This window comes from Lagopus leucura, unplaced genomic scaffold (genome assembly GCF_019238085.1).
Source record: "Lagopus leucura isolate 7727_CA_CO unplaced genomic scaffold, USGS_WTPT01 Super-Scaffold_100030, whole genome shotgun sequence".
Lineage (NCBI taxonomy): Eukaryota > Metazoa > Chordata > Aves > Galliformes > Phasianidae > Lagopus > Lagopus leucura.
In genome coordinates, this window is record NW_024962281.1 from 115729 (window position 1) to 140149 (window position 24421).

At 42.3% G+C, this 24421-nt stretch overlaps 1 protein-coding gene across 1 annotated transcript; it reads left to right on the forward strand.

Annotated features, from left to right (window-relative positions):
- The first annotated feature begins 1840 nt into the window (after positions 1 to 1840).
- LOC122185635 (GDNF family receptor alpha-4-like) lies at positions 1841 to 13093 on the forward strand. Its single transcript, XM_042881609.1, has 8 exons — positions 1841 to 1925; positions 5619 to 5894; positions 6535 to 6627; positions 7022 to 7367; positions 7442 to 7551; positions 8659 to 8793; positions 10023 to 10153; positions 10460 to 13093. The coding sequence occupies exons 1-8, from the start codon at positions 1883 to 1885 to the stop codon at positions 10592 to 10594; spliced, it is 1269 nt and encodes a 422-aa protein (XP_042737543.1). The 5' UTR covers positions 1841 to 1882; the 3' UTR covers positions 10595 to 13093.
- Positions 13094 to 24421: the final 11328 nt, after the last annotated feature.

The following is a 24421-nucleotide window of genomic DNA, read 5'->3' on the forward strand; positions in this document are numbered from 1 at the left end:
GTCAGCACTTCATCAGACGTCAAGCAACAGTTCCTCTGCTTGGCTACTCATCAAGGCAGCCTGAAAGCACTGCTGCAGCAAATGCATTTAATATGGAGGGAAAATATTTCCTTGTCCATTTTTATCCACTATAAAGAATAACTCAGAACTGAGTTAATCAATTACTTCTGTGGGATTTAGATGAAGATTTATAATCACAAGATCAGAAAAGTGGCCTGGAAAGGACTGTTAAAGATTCTCGCATGTGTCCTCTGGTACCCAGTTAGACTGACCTGATGAAAGCTGTTCTTAAAGATCCCCAGTACTGATGAGCTCTTCTTTTCTCTCTTCCCAACAAAACTTGTTGTTCTGTTACAGAAGAAATCATGTTGGTTCTTGGCTAATCCATTTTGGAGACTAATGGAGCCTGTTGTTTTTTTCCCCTCATGCTAGCAGAATTTTCCCAGAGCTTGATGTTAAGATTAATGATTTATATTAATTCCTTTTTCAAGGTACAAAGATGCTTCTCCTGTGAGATGCTTTACACGAGTTTCCTGAATTTACTGGAATACGTCTTTGTTTAGAAGAAGCAAAAAACAGTGTAAAAGAAACAACAGACTAAAGATCACAGGCTGGTAATCACTATCATCCCAATTACCCTTTACATTCATATCTTCACAAAGTTATACCTGCTGCTACAAGTCCGTCTAGCAGAGCTCCCCCTCCTGTGACTGCTGTCTTCAACAGGACTGAGAGTAACACTGGCCACGAACCTCCTGAAGCATTTGTACTCCTGCACCGACGGATGTCTGTGCTGCTATAACCTCACACCTTTTTATAAGTAAGTCTCCTTCTCCAAGTCTTTCTTCCATCCTCCCTGAACGATGACTGAAACAATTCTCCTTAAAGTTAAAAAGGCTCCCCCAACCATTAGACTTCAGTAAGGGCTTTAAGAATGGTGCGAACGCTTTCTCTCCTCGAACAAGAAGTGAGAGCCTCCAGTGTTTGTGGATAACTTCTTCACAACTGGAAGAATTCTCTCACAACAGTAAGCAGAAGGACAAATCTTTTTCAAAACCCAGGAACAGGAAAGCAGCATTGAATTGGACTGTGAATGCTTAATGTGTTTGCACAGTTATTACTCTTTCTGTTGGGCTTTTTGGACAGATGGAGTTGGTCTCTCTTGTACAAACAACCGTTCTGCCAAAAGTTCACCTTATTTTCATACATTAATGTATGTGTACATGTTAGACTATTACTTTTTTCACATTGGTTAATTTGATCTTGGTATGGAAACTAAAAAGAAGGATTTGTTCAAAAAGAGACATGGCTGCCTAAATGTTGAGTAGGCTCCCAGAGGTGTCCTGCTCACCAGGACACAATGAAACAGCTCAACAGAAGCCAAGCCCACAACTGTAAGATTCTGAAGAAAGAACTTTCACAACAAAGCCGACGGGAAGGAGGCAAAAGCTCGCACCATCTCTTCAGCAGACGATAGAAGCATCGAGGGAATCAAGAACTAGCCAGCACCTGTCCCCTCCGAGGCAATTTCCTCCGATTAACGTTCGATTTCTTTTAACAAAGCAGCCTCACGTGAGCGCTCCTCGCAGAGAGGAGCATCCCCAGCCTTGCCCTCAGGTAGGGCGTCAATAACCGAACCAACAAACGAAATTTTTACGTAACGCCGTTCCAAAGCACCCCTTCTAAAACACTCGCCAGGGCGCGCGCTCCCTTACCGCTGACACCGCGGGTGTTCATCCGCGCCGCTCCCCGCCCTCACCGCCCCAACCCCGGCGGCTGTGGAGGCGGGCCGTGCGGCGGGGCGGTGCTCGCCGTTTGCACCTCGACGGGGCGGCGGGCGGCGTTCGGGATGTGAGCGGCGGCTCCGGCGCCGAGCTGCAGCATGTGGCCGGCCCTGCTCCTGGGGCTGCTCCTCTCCCGAGCCGGTAACGAACAGCACGGGGCGGCGGGCGGGAGAGCGCGGCGGGAAGAGCCTCGCGGCGGCGCGTGCCCGTCCCGGTCCCGGCGGGCGGCGAGAAGCTGCGGGTGGCCGGTCCGGCCCGGCCCGGCCCGAGCAGCTGCTGGTGCTCGGCAGGAGAGGCGCGCGGGGCGACGTTTCGGCGCCCCTCGTGCCCCGTCCGGAGGTTGGGTTATGCGGAGCTCGGGGTGCGTCCCGTACTCATTGCTCCCGTCCGCTCTCGGCAGCGGCTCCGCTGCGAAGGAAGAACCATATTTCAAAGCAGGAAAGGCGCGCTGCTGCTTTGACCTGCGCTGCGAATTGCGAGTGTCGATGTGACCAAACTGGCTGGATGCTCTGCGGGAGGGATTTTAATTTCCTCGAGGCAAAGCTCGCGGAGGTAAAGGAGGGCGGTTTGCTCCTCTCGCTCGCGGCAGGGAGGGACCGATGTCAGGAGCTGGTCCCTCAGCGCGGCGTAAAGACAGCGTCCCTTTCGGGCATAAAGACAGCATCAGTTCTAGCTCTCGGAGGAGATGCGGGACCGGAGATACCTTTGCTAAATGTTGTTTGTTTTTTTTTTAACCCATCTTCCATGCACTCCCCCTCTGAATCGCTCCAGGCTGATATTCTGATGAGGCTCGGTTTGCAAACACCAATCCAGAAAGCTCCTGCAAAGATGCAACTGTTTGTCTTACGCTGTGCTCCGGTATTGCCAAGTCACAAGATCTGGAGGGGAGAAACGATTTCCCTTTTGCGTTCATCTCTCATGCAGTCTTCATGGTTGCAGTGGCAAAAAATACAAGAAGTATTAAAAGAAGTTTCAAAAGCACCCGACCCTACCTATGAGATGTCAGTGCTTGACATTAAAAAAAAAATGCAACTGCTCAATATCACGACTCTGATAAAGATGAGCTATTGCACTGAGACCTCAGTAGCATTTGCAGCCACATGACTACAATGGATTTCCCACAATTTTCCACTGTCCAAATACTGGTGCTTGTTTTAAATCTATTCTTAATAAATAAAAAGTTTCCCTTCTGTAATTGTCCTCTCTTACACAGTGTGGATGACAAGGGGTACTAAGATAATGATAACATTAATTGTAATTTCATAGGTATATGGTAGGGTGTGGATTCAAAAGTGAGAATAGATGGGCATTATATTAACTATCACTTTATTTTTTTAAGGTGTAAATAATCATTGTTTGTGAAGTGATTATTATAACTTTGTTTTTCATTTAGCTAAAGGGGCTCTGATGCACATGCACATTCAGTGCTTTCTGCAACCTAGACCAGAGAGCTTTCTAGTACAGTACTGGATATTTTACCTGATTATCTGGTATTATAAGTAGTAAGATGACTCTTTTTTTTTTTCAATGAAACTTTATGTGCTAGGGCTTCAGGCTGCATAGCTGTTAAATTCTGTTAGTTAAGGAGGACTGCTTTTCTGCTTTGATGCTTCCAGAAGCTTCACCCAAAACATCTGGTGAGCCTGTGGTAGAAACAGAGTCCATCCACTTCACACTCAGCTCTGCCCTACCCTGTCAATTATGATACCGTTGTAAAGGTTTGAAAATGTCACTTCAAGCCATGGTGAATTTTGAGCAGTGCTCATAGCAGTGTGTCCTGTCCTTTCATGAACTTACTACGGCAGCTACTGCGGCCACTCAGGGCAGTGGCACTCTGCTCTGGCCTTGTGAGGTCTGTCAGTTTGCTCAGCTTAGAATTCCAAAACCTTGGAGGTAGCAGAATCATAGAATCATTTAAGCTGGAAAATTGCTACTGGAACTTTACACTGTTTGCAGCCTTACAGAATGTAATCACACCCCATGTGTTCGTTAATGTTGTTCCAAGATGGAATGTCTAACTAAAACCAACTGTGCTGGTACAAAGCATTTCTGGTGAGAGATTTGTCTTTCTTTCAGGGAGCTTACCAACTCATGTAGTCTTTACGTAACAGCCAGATGAACAACAAAGAAGTTGTTAGGAAAGCCAAGAAATATAAATGAATGGGACGGAGACACGTAAGGCAGCATTACTGGATTGAAGGCAGAATAGGAAGTTTGAGAATCAGACTAGTGTGGAATTATATGGCAAATAAACGGATAAAGCCAGTAGAATTGAAGGCAGTGAGAAAACAAATCAGACAGTGAAGACAGTATACCAGATAATAAAAGCTGCACAGAGATTTTTTATTTTAGTCTTCAGTACAGAAATAGTACTACAGTATATGCTGAACAAAAGAATGACAGATGAGATCACGCATCCAGAAAGCACTGAAGGTAGATGCTAGGTACGCAGTTTTGTCCTGAAAGGAGTAAACATACTACTAGCCTATGTGTAAATTCTGTTAGCAGTTCTTGTTCCAAGTCTTTGCAAGGCCAAGTTGGGTGGAGCTTTGAACAACCTGGTCTAGTGGAAGGTATCTAAGCCTGTGGCATAGAAGTTGGACCCAGATGATCTTTAATGTCTCTTCTAGCCCAAACCATTCCGTGACGCACTGTGCTCGTAGCGTAAACACAGATCCATATATTACAGAAATGAAGATTATATACTGAGTTGTGTTTAATATGAAAGGTGTCTTCTATTATGCAAAAAAAAGTATAGTTGTTATTAAGTTTCCCAACTTAACAAATTAGTTGCTTTTACACCCTGCAAATGGCTTCCTCAGTGCAGCTCTCAATGACTGGCATATATGAGGGTTGCTTCAAAAGTCATGCCTCCTATTTGATGATGTTGGTCCACGACATCACAGGCAGATGTTGGCAGTATGGCCGCAGTGGATGAACTGTCCCACCAATAGTGCATTACATCTTGTTGCCTTGTGACAGATGGCAGTAGAGGGGCAGTCTGACCAAATGGTCTCTGACATGGAAGCATATATGAAGCAAAGGTGTGGAATTGAGTTCCCCCATGTGGAAAACATTGCACCCAGTGACTTTAACTGATGCTTGCTGAATGTCAGCACAGTAAGGAGTGAGTGGTGCATTTCAGCAGTGGTGATAGTAGGGCACCTTCCCTGATGGAGACTTTTATGAGCACAACAAATAGGCTCTTGTTCACCACTGATGAAAATGCACAGCTAAAGGTGGTGACTGTGTTGAAAAATAGTGTTTTGTAGCTGAAAATTTGCTCTATCAAATAGTGTTATTGTGCTTTGTATCTTCATAGTTGCAGCAGAAATAAATAGGAGTCATTACTTTCAGAGTGACCTGTGTCCTTAGCAACAGCAGCAGCACTGACTTACACCACAATGTGGTGTTAGTGCTGCTTATTGCACTGAGCTTCTTATTACCCAGATAGGAGAGCTTCTTCAAAGAAGGCCTCAACAAAGCCAAAGTTTCCTTAGGGATTTACTGCTCTAGGAAAATAGAGAGCCACCCCTGATCCCAGCCAAGCTGAAAGAGTTAAAGGTGGTTTTAAAGAAAAGGGAGGGGATGTTATTAAACAAAATCATGTTGGAGATTAATTATAAATCTTTTGTTCTCTCTTCCACACTCTAATTAGTCATTCCTCTGTTTCTAAACGGAGAGTGCTCTTGTTCCACACTGCTCCAATATGAAAGACCCCAACCAGTGCTGCCCCTTGAGTTCTTACTGAGGATGCCTACAAAACAATGACAAGGTGCTTGTGTGGCATTTATCATGATTGAAATCCTTACAATCTTTTCCTTTCTTTACCAGGAGACTTCCTGGCTCTACCACGGAGTGATTGCATAGTAGCAGAACAGCTGTGCCTCTTAGACTCCAACTGCAATGCCACCTACAGGACTCTGGAAAACTGTGACCTTGCTAAGACACGCTTCGTCGGGCTGGATCATGATAGCAGGGTCAGATGTCTGAATGCAGAGCTGTACCTTGGGAACAGCTCTTTACTGCACTGCAAGTGCCATCGGCGCATGAAGAGACAGGAGCATTGCCTGCGCATTTTCTGGACTGTTCACTCCAGCATGACAGACGGTGAGATAAATAATACAAATTTAGAAGGTACCAGTAAGGCTCAACACTGCCCCTCCCACCTGAAAGCACTGGTGAAAGGCCACTTCCCAGTACTGAAGGTACCCCTTTGGTCTCCTGGTCATTACTGCTCTGTATGATTTGCATGGAAAACCAATCTGGTTTGAGACTTGCCCCTCCAACACACCAGGGAGTCCGACAAACAAAGGTAGCAACTTTGAGACAATTACTTAACTGTAGTTCTATGTAAGTCACTTCAAAATGTTTACATCTGTCACTGAAAACGGATATGAGTTTATTGTAATGGCATCCATGAGCAGCGTTTTGCTTCTCTCCAGCTTTACTGGGATGCTTCTAATGGCCTGCCACCAGGAACTACCTGTCCTGCACAGCTCCTTAGCACTGAGGCTGACAAAAAGCTAATTTCAACATAGGCCAAATTCCAGCCAGAGGAAATCTAATGACAAAATGTAATGCTGGTGCTACACAGTCACACCTTTGCATCTCCAGCAGAACCATTCTTGGCATTTGGCTTTCAACAGAACAGAGCACCTCTCAACTCCAGCCTGAAGAAGTGCATAAAAGAAAAAAAAAAAAAGCTGGCACATCTCTCATTGCATAAAATACCTTGTGTCTTGCCCAGGTTATTTCAATTTGGAAACCTCTCCCTATGAGAATCCAGCAATTGAAGAGCACTGGAAAACAGATTATAATGAACTGGCAGCTGTGGTATCAGGTAATAGCTTGTAACAGCTAAGTGATACAATTCTTTACCATTCTTAACTTTTCAGGGGCTAAAAATCATCAATAATAACGATTTGAGGTGATTGTCCTTTTAAACAGATAAATGCCTGCTCTGGATACCTGCCTGTATTTGCACTTAAATGTAATACAGTTACAGACCTAGGCCCGTGAAAGAGGGAATAACTCACAATGACGTATTCTCTGAAAAAAAACATCCTAACATGAACCAATAAAACATGTGATTTTGTAACTAGCATCACTGTAATGTCTTACTACGAGCACATAGCAGGACTTTGTTCCCAATTTGTCCATCAAGGGTTATTCCTACATGAAGTTTCTTCTGGAGGTTTGCTTCTTTGTTTACAGATTTTTTTTTTGCTTCATAGGCTCTCAGTTAGCAGGAGATGCAACAAACCCATGCCTGAAAGCAACTCATGTCTGTAATTTGAGCAAGAAGTGCGTTCGGCTGCGCACAGACTATGCCTCAATCTGCACCAGAGGGGCAGGAAGTGAGGACATGTGTGACCGTCGCAAATGCCATCGAGGGCTAAGAAATTTCTTCGAGAAAGTCCCTGAGGATTTCACTAGAAGGATCCTATTCTGTCCATGTCAGGATGAACTCTGTGGAGAACGGCGCCGGAAAACTATTGTTCCTGATTGCTCCTTTCAGTATAGCACCAAACCCAATTGCCTTTGGCTTCTGGACTCCTGCTTGGAAGACCATATCTGCAAGTAGGTCTGGCAGCAGCAGGCAGCGGCCACCAGAAGAGACATAGACACTGATAGTCTCATTTTCATTCCTACAGATCCCGACTCGCTGACTTCCAACAAAACTGCCAACCTGCAGATATGTCCCCAGATGGTTGCTCTCAGCACAACCATGCTGCATGCCTGCAGGCTTACATGGGGATGATTGGTAAGTGATGCCCAGAGGAACATCAAGGGTTACCTGCAGGCAACACATTGTAGCCTCATTGTTATGCTAAGAGGGTCTGTCTTGCTTTGCTACGAGGGTGATAGTGCTCAGCATGCCAATAAACATGCCTTAGCCTAATGGATGCCGGTGCTTCCACTTGTTTCTGAGGTAAATGTAGCACAAAGAGAGCTCCTTTGTGGCATTTATCACTCTGCTTTGTCCCATCTTCTGCTGGCAAAGCAGCAGCACTTGCCTGGGACTCTTGCATTCCTGTTTGCATCACCAGCTGATGCAAAGTGCTCTAAATACCCATCCGCAGAGTCTCTGTCAACTTGTATGGATTAAGTTATTCTTGCTGCTGGAGCTGCCTCACAGTCACAGCAGAATTCAGTTGTAAGATCGTAGTTAAAGCTGACATTCCCTTGTTGCTTGACGTTTATACTCATGCTGTTTTAACACTGTGTACGCACTGTCTTCTCAGAGCCAGTGAGAACAACAGTAACACAAAGCACTACCAGCTGATGAATGGAAGGTTGTCATTAGTTACAGGTATTAACTGCCAAGTTGTTTTTACTTTTTCAGAGTGGCTCAAAGGAGCTACAGAATGCAGTACTATCTCAGAAGCTGTAATTCTAGACTATATCTTCTAGTTTTCCAGATGTCTTTGCTGTTTTCATGCCAAATAAGCTCAGTGCTCTAATGGCACACTACAGGTGTGTAGCACTTGTTTGGCAAAAAAAGCATTTGGCCACAGAGTGCTGCCAGCTACATGAGAGTTAGGAGAGCCATGTTTCAGCACTGCCATTGAATCTGCAGATGCTTCACATCCTTCAGTCCAATGTTTGCACAAAGTTCGGTTTATCAGTGTGCTTCATCATCAGATTGACTGAGTCAGGGGAAGCAATCTCCACCCTTTCTCACAGAGCAGCAGACTGCATGTAGGCTCACCAGATGTGGGTCACCTTGCAGGGGCTCTGCAAGGTGACTTCTGAGTAATGGAAGGCTTTTGCCTCCAGGGCAGCATTGCCTTGAGGATAAGGGGACTCATCATGCTTCTTTCATTTGATGAAGTAAATCCTGATTCCCATTTCTGGGGGCTTGGGACAGGCACGCCTATGACACCCAACTACATCAGTAACTCCAGCGTGGAGGTCTCCCTGTGGTGTACCTGTGAAAGCAGTGGCAACCAGAAGGAGAAGTGTGACCAGATACTTGGCATGTTTGAGAACAACAAATGCCTTGGTAAGCAATATGTCGCAGAACTGGGGAAACAACTCAGCACGGAGAAGTTCAAAACCTGTTGATTTCAAGATCTTACGCTGCATTGCTCTAGCATACACTTCTGTCTTCTGCAGCATTTCCATGATCTCCTAACAAACCTCCAAGACTACCATGGATCTGCTTTTGAAAGTGTTTCTATATTTTTATTCAACGTTTCTGTTCATCTCAAACACTAGGAAGCTATCTACAAACAGCATTCAAATGAAGCAGTTGCAAAAAAGCAATACTGTGGGGAGGTCAGACATGCTGCATCTATAGGTTGTTGAGTAGTTCCAGCAATGCCAGGGTTATGGTGTTTTGGTTTCCACTCTCAGTCCTTTCGTAGTTTTATAGATCAGCTTGGGTTGGAAGGGACCTCAAAGATCATCTGCCGTGGGCAGGGTTGCCAATTGCTGGATCAAGCACTAGATCAGGTTGCCCAGGGCCCCATCTAACCTGGCCTTGAACATGTCCAGGGATGGGACATCCTCAACCTCGCTGGGCAGCCTGTTCCAGCACCTCACCGCCCTCTCAGTGAAAAACTTCCCCAACATCTAATGTAAATCTCCTCTCCTTTAGTTTAAAGCCATTTCCTCACTATCTACCTGTCTAAAAAAGTTGTTCTCCTTCCTGATTATAATCTTCCTTTACTGGAAGGCTGTAATGAGGTCTCCCTAGAGCCTTCTCTTCTCCAGACTGAACAACTCAAGCTCTCTCAGCCCATCTTCATAGGAGAGGTGCTCCAGCCTGCTGATCGTCCTGTGCTCGTCTTTGGCCCTTATTTTGCCAAGACAAGTAGCTCCTGACACAGTCCTTGTCAGATTCAGCAGCATAGCAATTCCAAAAATCAGGCTATGTCCAAATGTTTCCTGTTGGGAGCCAGGAGGTGGACTCAATGGTCCTTGTGGGTTCCTTCCAACTCGGTATATTCTATGATGTATATAATCTGAAGTTAGTATTTCTTTTATGCTCCTTAGCATATTAGCAACAGACTTAAGATTTAAATACTTTCTGTTTTGTAAAAGATTCTGAAGTATATCAAACAAATCAACCATCTTTAGATAAAAGATTACTATTTAAATTACCTACTGCTGTACCAAAAAGCCTCACACACAGCACTATAGATACACCTATAACCTGAACATCCCACCTGAGATACTACATACTACAAGAAAAGCACAATAAGACTCTCGCTTTGCTTCTGTTTGCAGAAAATGCTATTTGGTCTCAAATGCACCAGAAGCTGACAGGTCTGGAAAGACAGAAAGACTTATATTATTCAGCTTCCCTAAATTTCCAAGGAGACAGCGCCAGCACATCTCTTGCTTCGGAAATGTCCCAGGTATGCATTGTTTTGTTGCCTCCAGTATCAGGTCAAGTAGCCTAGAGACAGTAGTTCAAAAACCCTGTACCTGGAAATGTGTGATTTTGGACATCAAAGTGAGGGATGCCATGTGCATGCAAAAACACAGACTGCTTTGACTCAGATATTCCTTCCACAGACAAACAGAAATTGGAGGCCATGCTGCCTGGCTGCAGAAGTTTTCTACAGTCTCATATCAGCGTCCAGAGCTTGAGGCCCTTCTGCTATTCGTGTTTGAGCACAAATGGGACTAACTGGGATTCATTCCTCCTTTTCATTTCCTAGGTGGCTGAAGTGAAGACACAGCAAGACACCTCTGAACACAGCAGTTTGCCTATGGCCTCCTCTGTATATTCTGGAGCTGCTGTTTCTTGGCCATCTCTGTCTCTATTCCTTCCCCTGTTGCTGAGCCCACTTTAACTTGGCATAAGTGACATCTTTCCTTCCCATATTATTAATCTTATCCCATATCCAGGCACCTCCCACTACTGATTTACCCTCAACAAACAAAAAGCCTCTGTAAAAGAGGAAGGGAACAGCCTTAGCCTATAACTGTGGTCACCGAAAACCTCTCCCTGATTTGTGCCCCTCTTTCCTCCAATCAGTGTGCTCTGAGATGCAGATTTGGTGCCCACCATTGCTTCTGCCACATTTAGCATTTTGAGTGACAGTCAGGCTTATATTCAACCACAGTATTTTAAAACAAGTCTGCATTCTGTTAGAACTTGCGTGGGGTTCTGTTTCTAAGTAGAGGGATGCACATGACACTGTTTCCTACCACCCTACCTGTTGGAGCTCTTCCATAGGCTTAGAGTACAACATACTTAAGTGTCAGGTCCTGCACTTTGGCCACAACAATCCCAGGTAACACTACAGGCCTGGGGCGGGAAGACTGCCTGGAAGAAATGGACCTGGGAGTGTTGATGGATGCTTGGCTAAACATGAGCCAGCAGTATGCCCAGGCAGTCAAGAAGACCAATGGCATCCTGGCTAGTATAAGAAATATACTAGTATGCTAGTATAGCATTGCCAGCAGGGGCAGAGAACTGATATGCCCTTTATTCAGCTCTGGTGAGGCTGCACCTTAGGTACTGTGTTCAGTTTTTGGCCATTCACTGCAGGAAAGACATCGAGACCTTGGAGTGTGTCCAGAGGAGTACAGCCAAGCTGGTAAAATGTCTGGAGCACAAGCTTTGTGAGGAGCAGCTGAAGGAACTGAGATTGTTCAGTCTGGAAAAGAGGAGGCTCAGGGGAAATCTTATCGCCCTCTACAACTATCTGAAAGGAGGTTGTGGTGAGGTGACGGTCAGCCTCTTCTCCTGTGTAAGTAGTGATGGGACTAGAGGGAATGGCCTCCAGTTGCACGAGGGGAGGCTCAGGTTAGATATTTGGAAAAATTTCTTCTCCAAAAGCTTGCTCAGCCACTGGAATGGGGTGCCCAGGGAGGTGGTTGAGTCACCATTCCTGGAGGTGTTCAAGAAAGGTTTAGATGTTGTACTATGGGATGTGGTTTAGTGGGGAAGTATTGGAGGTGGGTGGGTGGTTGGACTAGATGATCTTGGAGGTCTTTCCCATTGCTGGTGATTCTACGATGAGGATTAAGAGCCCTCACTGCAGGGCGGTTACAAGTAAAGCTAAGTGAGCATAAAATCCCTGTAAAACACCAGTTCTCAATTACTTTCAGTTCCCTTACATATATTTTTTTCAGTTCATTCTTTTAAATATATGAAAAATATCATTCCAGCTTGAAGATGCTACACTTTAGTTTATGTTCTTGCTCCTTTCTGTTTTGCCCTTTGTAACTATATGTATCATCCTTTTATCATGGATAGCAACAGACCTGCGTTTTTGAAATAGCAGGGATTCCTGTACTCAACCCTAGTAAATTTACCTAGCCAAGGATGATGTTACCAGGCCAGAGCTTTTTAGGAATGCCTAGGGAAGGTGATGCTCTATTCAGCATCACCTCATCATGCACATGAATCAGCACAGCTCATTCAGTTGCAAAAGCCTCCAGGAGCTGGAACTGGTTTGTACCTCTCCACACACTGAAGTTGCCATTTTCCCCTTTCAATCCTGCCAGTCTCCTCTGCCAAGTTCTACTTCATGATCTGTTTATTCTGAATGTAAACATGTGCACTGTGTAACTGCTGTTATTTTATGCTACGTTGGCCTGTTAGAATGTGGTGTTAAGTGAATATTGATTTCTGAGCATAGGTTAATAGTCCACAATCAATTGTGTGCAAGAGTTGCCTCATCAGCCAACCCACACTTTCAGGATAGCTAGAAACTCAGCTTAAAGCAGCTTCTCCATACACATGTATAATGCCTCTTGTTTATTCTATGAAATACAACAGATCTGGACAATATTATGCACAGCTGAGCAATATTGCAGTCCAGAATAGATGCAGAACATGTGGCAATTTCTTTTTACACTGTGTTTTATCTGCACCTCACAAAGGTACCAACTAGGTAATATATTTTGTTTCCCATTCACTGTCAGACCCTTCTTACTAGAAAATCTTCCATTGCTGCATATACCTCAGTGTAGCTGTCCGTCTCTGCAGTGTAATATTACCATTTCAAATTGTGGCCTCCTCTTATCTCCTTGGGCAGCTAGGACAGGGAGATGATTGCATGCAATAGAACCTGTCCCTCTGATGCAACACCGCATTTTCATGCAAAAGGAACAAGTATCATGTCATCTTGAGAGAAGAGGAGATTTAGGACGGATCTTTAGCTCTCTACAACTACTGAAAGGAGGTTGTGGTGCAGTGGGGAATCAGCCTCTTCTGCATAACTAGCGATAAGACTAGAGGGAATGGCTTCCAGTTGCTCAAGGGGAGATTCAGGCCAGATGTTAGGAAAAATTTCTTCTCTGAAAGGATGGTCAGCCACTGGAATGGGCTGCCCAGGGAGGTGGTTGAGTCACCATCTCTGGAGGTGTTCAAAAAAGATTTAGGTGTTGCACTAAGGGACATGGTTTAGTGGGGAAATACTGGAGGTGGGTGGGTGGTTGGACTAGATGATCTCAGAGGTCTTTTTCAACCTTAGTGATTCTATGATCTTAACTACGAGGAGTCAGAATGCTGGTACTTCCCACCATGTGCTGAAACATGGCTATGTGATTGAAGAGACAACGCTGTTTCTATGTTTGCTACCTCTCTTTAATGAAAACTGCCTGTGTTATTATAGGATTCTGAGATCTACATTTGGCCATCCTTCATATGGTGGGGCTGTAACTGTAGGGTGTGTTCCGTCATTTCCAGAGATTACTTGTGAATGACAGGGAAAAGAAAAATGTTCTTTACAATAATCCAGAAATCAGTGTGAACATTTATAAGAAAGATGGAATAGCTTTCCATGAGCAGCATCCATCTTCTATTCATCTGCATTGTGAACTTTCCTCTTTCCACACTTGAGTGCTCTAAGTCAGGTTGATATGGGAAAAGCTATTATTATTTTGTTGTTCATATTCATCATACTGTGGACTTCTAGTCCCCTTGCCCCTACTAAGAAGGTTATTGATGGCAATTTCAGCCTCTAGTCATGTCCTGGATTACACAGGAAAATGCTTTACAGTCTGACAAAATCCTGCTCTAGACAGAAATTAAACAGAACACAACATTTTCTTCAAATGTCCCTTTTCCACGTTCATATACACTTTTATATAGACAGCTGCCTCCTACAATTGGTCATCAACAAGTGGAAGCAAAAATCACCGCTAAATACACCTGCATTGGTAGGTACTCACTCTGATGTGTATACAAATCCGTAAGAGTGTGGCATAATACCAAGACTTGCTAATAAAAATCTATCTTGCAATTTTAGAAGTCTTCTGCCTTCCTGTGCATTTAGTAGGAGCTGCAGTGTTTGTGTCCTCCTGCTGGAGGCATTATGGGAAAGAAATCTCTTACAAAGTAATGTCAACAGCGACTTATACAGAAAACACTGTCAGATTTCAGACACAGCATCTAGAAATTTGACACAGCTTTAGATTTCTTAACATGGCCTAATGACGTGAACATTGCAAAAACATTTACTAAGAACATTAACAGCTCTCTTTTGAGCAGTGAGCTCAGTCACTATGAGTTGATCTTATCTGACAAGTGAGAGAACTGATTGACATTTCCTGCCAAAAGTCACAAGCAAGGTGATGCAAGAAGTAATCCTTGAATTCCAAATCCCCAAACTACCATGGCCTTACCTCATCAAAATCATTCCTACTTCCCACAGCAAATGCTTATGTTTCAGGAAGGATGAAGTGGCTGTGGTGTTCTTTCTAAAGGGGACACAATCTGTATCACAGATACAGGAAAAACTAAGTTTTACTTCAAAAATGTAATGTTTGGCTGCAGAAACCTGGCATGCCTATCAAAACCTGCTGACAGTGTATGGCAACTTCACATTTACAAGACACTCCTACAGGTTAAGCAGCCACAAAGAGCAAAGGCATCCTGATACATCATAAAAACTTACTTTGCCTAAATGGAAGGTAACATTACCTGTAGAGCTCTTGGAGCAGGTCCAGAGGAGGCTGCTAAGATGATCAGAGGGCTGGAGCACCTCTCCTATGAAGAAAGGTTGAGGGAACTGGGCTTGTTTAGCTTGGAGAAGGCTGCGGGGAGACCTCATTGCAGCCTTCCAGTACTTGAAGCGAGCGTATAAACAGGAGGGGAAACAGCCGTTTATGAGGGTGGATGGTGATAGGACAAGGAGAAATGGTCTTAAGCTGAGACAGGGGAGGTTCAGGTTGGATATTAGGAGGAAGTTTTTCACACAGAGGGTGGTGAGGCACTGGCACAGGTTGCCCAAGGAGGCTGTGGATGCCCCATCCCTGCAGGCATTCAAGGCCAGGCTGGATGTGACTCTGGGCAGCCTGGGCTGCTGGTCGTCAGCACGTAGCAGGGGGGTAAAACTAGATGATCACCGAGGTCCTTTTCAACCCAGGCCATTCTGTGATTCTACGACAACAGCAAAACAGGAAGCGAATGAGCGATACTAAGCGTGTTCGTCATTCAGTACTGCTATGGAATGAGAACCAGCTGCTGCTCTACAGTTGCTTCCTCCATCAAAATGTGTACTGGTAAATATGATCAGGGGCTAATCACCCCTACCTCAGGGACTTTGTGGCTGAACGTTTTTTTCAGATGAGGGAAGGCCGTTTGAGCTTGGTTTTGCCTCTAATGGAAGCTCTTCTTGTGGTTGATTAGCTCTACTCCAGGAAGTGATTTGGCGTTTGGATTTCTTGCAAACCGTAGGGTTAGCAGAGGTCACAGGATACAGCACTTTCTCCAAGTGCCTTCATGAAAATAGCCCTACATTCTTTCCATTTACAGCTGATCACCTCCATTATCTGCAAGCTAGGAGGAGATGATCAGCTATTGTTAAGTGCTTGTATCAGACTAATAGCTCACTGCTAATTCCCCCAGTAATGTGAATCTAAATTCCTGGTAAACAAACTGACTGCTTTTCACACACAGGGATGATTGCCAAAAGCCTAATACTGGAGCTCTGGAGCTGAAGCTTTTAGAGCAATCTTGTCCACTCAAAGATGTTTAATGACATTATATTATGTACTAAATAATTAGAAAATGAAGGCCCACTTAGAATCAGTGAGTTATTGTCTAATTAAGATGAAAAAGAGGCTCTACTCGGTTTTAAACAAGTTTATACTAAAGCCGTGTACCCGATAAATGGCACTGATAGCTAGCTCTTTACCTTTGGGCAGAACAAGGCAGCCATTAAGCTAGTAGATGATAACTCTGTGTGATTTTTGGCTCATATTTTCTTCTTACTGGTCCCACCTGTTTTCCTGAAAGGCATGACCTTTGGCAGCTGTTCCCTCTCCCCATCCAATGACAGATTTTATTGAGTTCATTCACATAACTTATCCTGATACAGATAATCATCCTTGACTTTGTTTTTACCAAGTTCATACAACTAGATGTTTGAAGAGCTGAGATGTAGGTTGGAGCCTCTAGAAGGAGTTTATAACAGCAATTGCTAATGAGCTTCATGAGAATGCAGGAAAAAATTACAGTTATCTCTGCTCGTAGAAAGGAGAGAAATGTTCTATTGATTATCTGACTGAATTATAATTAATTAGTAAATTAGTCTTGAATTGAATTATATCTCAGCAACCACTGAGCAACATAAGAGAATTCTAGAAAAGCAATAAAGGGTTAGAGCAGCAGGCACTATTTACCTATTTTTTTAATTACACCTTTGTTATACAACACACACATATATACTCTGTATATATACACACACCTTGAAGAAAGTGCAAGCCCTAACACTTTAATATTGAACTGCTGCACAGGCTTCTGTTTTCTTCCTCCCGCCACAGTCATCTAGCATTCCACACTGAGCCATGAGATCATTCATATTCACATTAAAAACTAAGTTACAGATGTTAGCATATTCCCTCCAGCGTACTCCTTCCAGTACTACACAGATAATGAAAACAGAAGAGTTTTCCAACTGCTTTGTGTTCGAAACCATATTTATTCCTACACCTTTTTGGCATTTGGTCATGGAGGAACGTGCACGGCAACACACACAGAGCCAAAATCAAAGTTTGCTGATTTGCAGTGACATATTCGTTTAGAAAAAGCTGCAGGCTGTTTTATAACACTGGATTTGCTGTAGCAGATAAATTCCCTTGGCATCCACAGGAGACTAATTTAAGTCCCACTGAAATAAAAGCATTTATTCAGTTATAATGAGACATATAAATCGTAGCACATTTACCCTCAGAAAAACAAGTATGTAATAAATTACATGTATGAGGTTTTGACTGTGACAACAGGAGATTGGATTTGGTGACACAGAAGGTTCCTTGCATTCTTAAATCTCCAAACAGAGCAAATAGTTTTCAAAACTGTTTTCCTCAACGTTTGTTCCATTTTAATTTTTCTGGTTTTGTTCTTATAATATTGGGTATTATTGTGGAACTACCAGAAAAGGTAGATTATCTCCCTTATGCCCCCACTTATAAAAACATCTAGCATTCAAAGGTCATAAGTTGAACAAAATACAATGTGTTTACTCCTGTGAAAATGACACTATGAGAAACCAAAAGGATTTCTAATCTACATGGTAGTTTAGAATCACCTATCTGAGATTTTTACCAGGGCTATTCAAAAAAGGGTATGTAGTTGAAGAACTGTGGGGTATCAGTTATAATTCAGTGCTTCTTTTTACCTAGGACTTCAGGAAAATGACTCAAAAGTCCCTGGAATGTGAGTCTGAATATGGGTAAAAGTTTCTTTGTAGTGGAGCATGTAAATATTACAGATCATGCACACAGCATAATTCTGTTCTCTTAACTCCTATAAATGCATACTGTGTATTGTGTTTGCAGAGTCATATGCACTAAGAAATGTTTTAATAAGGGTAAGCAAAGTGCTACTTTTTCTACTCTCCTCCTTTTCACTTTTTTTTCCTCCCCCACCATTCTAGCACTTAATTTTAGTTCCCTTCCATTTATGCTTGCCCATTACATACTGATATTATAGGTCACTGAGACTCTTCTAGGAGCTGAAATGTCTTAAAGCATTTATACAGTTACTTGTCCAGAAGCCTCCCAAACAGCTTTTTCCTTGCTTGCTTGCTTTTTTTTTTTTTTTTTTGGTAAACTGAAGTCAATTTTGCTAAGTGCAAGCAGCTCTCAGAGCTTGTTGTGGCAGAAATCCCCAGGGCTCCATTATATCTTCAAGTCTGTAAAACAGAAATTGCTCAGTCTTTTTGTAGAAATATACGATTAGTAGCTAATTCTTCCAGCTTTAAGCTCTTTGAATTTCACTCTCATAATTTCAGATCATAAAAAACCTGGTTATTTTATGAAAGTTCTTGTAGAACCTATTAAGAGATTTCTCATATTCAATCCAATCTTGTACAAAATCTTTATTGCACAAGTCTAGATCCTCAAATATACTACATGACTTGTTGCTATTCTACATCCAGCTTGGAGCTCCTGTGGTATCATATCAGAAGCATCTTAGTGAGCTGATCACCTCTTTCTCAATATGCATATTTCTAAAAGGAACTGCACATCACAGTGCAGATGCAAGTTTTATACTCATTTTAAACGCAGAAAGGCTCTGAGGCAGAGAGATTATGACTTGTTATGCAGGGACTTAATAGAACGTTATCATAAACATCTCTGCTGCATTTATACCACATAGGACATGGATTCCCTCTTACAGGACTGAAATGCTAACACTAGAAGCTCAAGATCAGCCTCTGTTCTCAAACGTCACCAAGTTAACTTTTCTGCCTGGTAAATCAGGCACAGATCTCAGCTAGTTAGCATATCTCATCAGAAATCCCATAATAATTCATGATAGCACAGCATTACTCAGTTATCTACCTAAGCCTGTGCTTCAATTCAGATTTTTAAGCATGTATTTTTACATTCAGAAGCCTTTTGCTTGAGTTAAGACATAGCATTTCCAAGATTTAATCGAGCACACTGTTTTAACACCTTACACATTTCAGTTCTGATAAATGACAGCAATGACACAGATACAAGTACAAATGGTCTGTGTACTTGGTAATGTAATTCAGTTATACTTTTAAGATGAATGAATTTTAGATAATCTGGTATGTTGTAAATAAACACAAATACAATGTTTAAAACTCAGTTCAATCACATCACCTCCTGCTGTCACAGAACTTAGCTAACTGGGGAACATGTCCTGCCAAGGGTTACAAAGCCATCTGCAACAAGTTATGGCTGATCTTTGATATTTCTCAGAAACAAACTCCACTTAAGTAGAAGCAGCATCAAGCACAGCACCTTTAATGTGTCAAGACTCCTGCATGTCAGATGACTTTCCTAGTAGAAGAGGCAAAGCTTCTGAAAGGAATAGAAAATCCCCTTCGCCAATGAAACACCCCTATTGTATTCTTTGTTCTCAGCACTTGAATAAGGCCAGATGCTTGAGGGAGGAGGAAGGGATGAAAAGATCCCTCCTCCCTCCACCTATGAATTACAGTAAACGTTCTGGGAGCAAACGCAAACTGAAGTATGGGTTTGAGTCAGTTGCTCTGTGTTGTGCTCATTTTAGACTTCAGAGTTATTTCTACCCAGCAGAGAGGCTGGGCTTCTAGCTGGAGACTGCATCAGCTCTCAACAGGACTGCCTCTTCCCCCCAAGTCCCTTAGGACCCTTGTGCTGGATACTACTGCAGGATGGCTTCGGAATTCAGAACGTTGTCTGTCTAGTATCAGCCAAGCATATATTGCAATCGCTACACTATGCATAGTGATTGTTGTACATTGTTGTACTTCTTACTAAATCAAAATCCTATGTATCTTCAAATACGTTCCATTATATTTGTTCAACTTCAGCTAAATGTCATTGACATCTGATGAATGTTTCATGCCCTCATACACAGAAGATGGCTCACTCATCTTCAGGTCTTCATACCCCACCTTTTTTTGAATTTTCACCTGGCCTCACATCAGTAAAAGGGACAAATAATCCATTGAGAAGGATTAGAAAGGCAGGCGTCCTGTCAGTGAACCAGCCCTGGCCAGACACACCAGCAACATAAGCCCTGGGCACATGGGTAGGAATGTCGACAGCAGAAAGACAAACTTGCTTTGCAAGTTATTTAAAAGTAAAGTCATTGCTTAGATGATCTATTTTGCACAGAATGAGCTAATCTGGACAAAATCAAACATAAAAGGAGGACACATTTCACAACACAAACAAGTGGAAAGCTTCAAGCAGAAGGCTCTTGTTCAGCCTAATGCAGATGTCAGTTAATTAGAGTAGAAGGTTATATCATTAGTAGCCAAATCAATATAAAAGGAATTAAGAGCTTGGACAGCAAGCTTTTCTGCTTTCCAGCACAGCACCCGAGGCTGTATTTAGCTAAAATTCAATACACATTAGTGGACAATCAGTGCAGTCTTGTATGAAGATGTCTTCTTGAAATACTTTAATTGGACTCTAGTGTTATCAGTGCTAAACAAGATGTCAGACAAAGGTGGAAGCTTTCCCAAAGGGGGTTGGCAGCTCACAGTCTGGAGAAGCTGCATGTGCTTCTATTAAAATCTTACTGCATTTCCAATATGTATTAATAGTACTATTTTCACAGCTATCTTAAGCAAGAGCAATGGAAAAACATCCTTCCATCCATCCTGTAGAATTCAGCCATGTCCATTCTGCCAATAGCAGATCCGCCCTTCTTGGAAATTTCAGTCCTATGCTTCATTAATCAAGAACCTGTCAGTCACATTGGACTGTTTTTATCCTGAATTTGTAGCCTCTTCAAAAACCACAAACCAATATTGAAATCAGCAAGTGTAAAATACTCAACTGACAACTCTCATAACCGGTATGACATTTCACAAGCCTATGCACATGTATGTAACATGCTTTTCATGGCAAAAATTTTAAACTCTTTTAATTCTGTATATTTTCTAGGAAAAACTGCAGTACTTCTTACCTAATCCGGAAATTACTGTTACTGTATGGAATTTTATCTTTGCTGTTGGGGTAGGTAGCACATAGGTGCTGCATTACAACTTAGCTGTTCAGTGGAGGAGATGCTATAAACAGAATCCAAATGCTTCCTCTGAAAAGCTTTACCTCAACTAAGATAAGAGACCAACAGATCTGTAAGATGATAGTATTAAAAGAAGAAACATGTTTACACTATCCGTATTATTCTATAACCAAATAGCAAGGACCCTACTGCAGCTCCTACTGACTGGTACTGCAATCTGACATCAGTGCTTATAATCTGCAAAGTGCTAAATGAAAGTAGCATCTGTAGGGCAGAAAACAGCAGTAACATGAAATGTTCTTTATTCATGTTTAGTCTGGAAAACACAACATCAGGAAACATTACAGCAGATTGAGAAACATATCATCAGGGATGTTACAGAATACAAAAGAATCAGAACTAAAAATGAACTCAAGAATTGAGTTCATAAGCAGAGATGAGAAATAAACATTCAAAGCAAAGGTGTATAAAAATAGGCCTGTCAGAGGCTACTAAACTTCTGATCATCTCAGAAGCAGTTTCCTTCAGAACAAGGGGAGACCTAAAGATGTCCCTTCTGCTATAGTGGGGAAAAATGATCCGGACAGTGTGTCTTCCACAGCCTAATTGTAACATTTTTGGGGGAGACAAAGACAGGAATGCAAATATGGGATCCTACCTCCCTTCTGTCCATGACATCACACACCAGGACAGCTCAGAGTACAATGCTTTGTGTCAGTGACCTGAAGTCTGATTCCAAGACTCTCCATTGGGCAGCCCACCTACACACTACAGTTTCGTCAAAGGAAGTGATCAAGAAACTTTCTGATGCCCTAGAGCTAAGCAGTAAGCTGTTTCCATGACCAAATTTTTATTTGTCCAGATTAAAGTTTCTTTGCTTTCTTTTGTGTACCTTGAAAAGCTCAACTGTCACAATGTAAGCGGATTCTTGGCAGCAGATGTTTCCACTGCAAAAGACTTAAGAATAAATGTAAGAGGAAAAATGATTAGAATATGATGACATCTCTCCTAGAAATATTACATGCCCCAGAACTTAATAATAAAATATGGCCTGAATGGATGAAAAATCTTCATATTCTTCCCCCTTCAAAACACTTTCTTCCTAAGGACCCTAAGCTGTATTGCTTTATTTAACTTTTTATTGTTTAAAGGTCGTTTCAAGACATACATTTATAAAATACATGCCCCATTCTGAATTATCCTATAACCTCTCATTTCCAGGAACTTACTGTAAGACGTTATTATGTAGTTTGTTTTCTCACATCTCACTTAAGTATAAAAAGGAGGATGATCATAATTTATATCAACGAATAAAAAAAAAGACAGCATCTACAAGTTGTTCAACTCTTCCCTCATATTTGGTCTTCATTATTTCACATTTGAAACAGGACACAAAGTGTGCTTCTACATTTCAGTACCCTCTCCTGAAAACAGGTAATTGCTTGCACAAAAACGCTCACACTGCACGCAGTAACACATCTACCTTTGGATTACAACTGCTACTAAACACTTTCAGCTGGGTTAGTATGCTCCACTCAGTTTTTCAAACAATCTATCCAAATGTTACCAAATTCTGTCATATTTCCTCAGCTCCAAATGATTCTTAATTTTATTTCTGAAAGATTGTCATGCATTCTCTTTTGCTATCATCTATGGACATTAACTTTATGTCTGGAGTTACCGTACTAAATGGGAGGAATGAGTTAGGTCAAATCAGCAGAGATGTTTCACAAGTAAAGTCCATATTGCTCAGTTTACTGGAAAATACAGTGACAATCGAGGACCTGGGAAGACTATATCAATTACTGTGTAATGTAAAATGGAAAGAGCTGTCTTCAACTGGTCTTTTTGAAGTCAGTGCACAGAACATTTGTTTAAATAAGCAAAATGTTCCTAAAGTAAGGATCAGCAGTACTCACTGCATAACACAACTGTCAGATTTCAGCTGGAAAAAAAAAAATTACAGCCCAGTCCAGGAAGAAAACTGACATTCACTCACTTCACGGCATCAAGTGCTACATTAACTTGAAGCTCTTGCTTCAATTAACTTCCAGTCACGGCTGTTTTTAAAAATGATGCCTCTGAAAAACGCATGGCATCGTCTACTGAATACAAAACACATAACTGCCCAACAGCAGGAATGTGTAGCACAATGAATCTCTAGTTGACAAGCAGCACATCCATCTATGTTACCTTCGCTAAAAACAAAACAGGAAAAAATGTGACAAGTCTTTCTAGGGAACCACAATCGTACTTTAACAGACAACATACAATGACACAGCAGAGTATATTAATAAGGTGTCACACCTACCAAGAACTGCCCATCGTTCCCAAAACACACACTGACACAAGGCAACAGGCTATATCCTATTGTTCCACTGCTGATTTTTTTTTTAAATTTGTCAAGCATTTTTTTTAAGCTATAGTAACCCAAATTCTTCATATAGGCCACCAGAATGTATTGCTTTTGGATGTACAGTCTAAAAATCCACTTTGCATAACAAAAATTCTGAAGGTCACATCACAGTAATCCGTGCCACTTTCAAATGTTATACAGCACTTTCATATTGTGTCCTGAAAAAATATAAAGCCATTTTTTCTCCCCAGTAACAACTCATCTAAGCCACAGAGTACTTTCCATAATAGCAGGAGCTGAACGCTCCATCTTCCATTGCCTTCCAGTTTAATTAAATGTTCCTCAAATAAATCATGTGTTTACATTCTTGTGACACGTTACCAATGATGACTTCTCCATTTACAAACCATCTGGATACAGCTCAGTCATCACTGTTTATTGTACCTGCCATTCACCAAAAACTCCAGACTCTTTAAAACCATCTCTCTTGGGTCTCTGCTAGCTATTAATTCGATTTGTCTGTTAAACTGAATAAATTAGGTGAGGTACGTACCAACAGACCTCTTTTAACTTGCTTATGCAGAGCGGCCAGGAGGTTGAGGATGGGACACCAACATTCCTTGAACTGGAACTGCTAGAAAAATTGTAAATTACTAAGCAAGAATACATGTACCTGATCCAGTTTCAGCTTTTAATTAGAGCTGGAAAGTATTGCTTCAGGGAGTACAAAAAACCTCCTCTTTGCCCCAGAATATACTTGTGTACCCTGACTATATAATAATATATGTATTATAATACACATATAATAAATTGTATGTATATAATTTTATATATATAAACACACTGTTCAAGTGTCTCACTACCCTCACAGGAAAGAACTTCTTCCTAACATCTAGTCTAAATCTACCCTCTTCCAGCTTAAAACCATTTCCCCTTGTCCTGTCACTACCTGCCCTTATAAAAAGTCCCTCCCCAGCTTTCCTGTAGGCCCCTTCAGATACTGGTAGACCGCTATGTGATCTCCCTGCAGCCTTTTCCAGGCTGAAAAGCCCCAGCTCTCTCAGCCTGTCCTCATAGGGGAGGTGCTCCAGCCCTCATCATCATCATCACAGCCCTCCTCTGGACCTGCTCCGACAACTCCATGTCCTCCTTGTGTTGGGGGCTCCAGAACTGGGCGCAGTACTCCAGGTGGGGTCTCACGAGATCAAAGTAGAGGGGCAGAATCACCTCCCCTGCCCTGCTGGTCACACTTCCAGCCAGGATAGGATTGGCCTTCTGGGCTACAAGCGCACATTGCTGGCTCATGTTCAATCTTTCATCAATAAACACTCCCAAATCCTTCTCCTCAGGGCTGCTTTCAAGCTATTC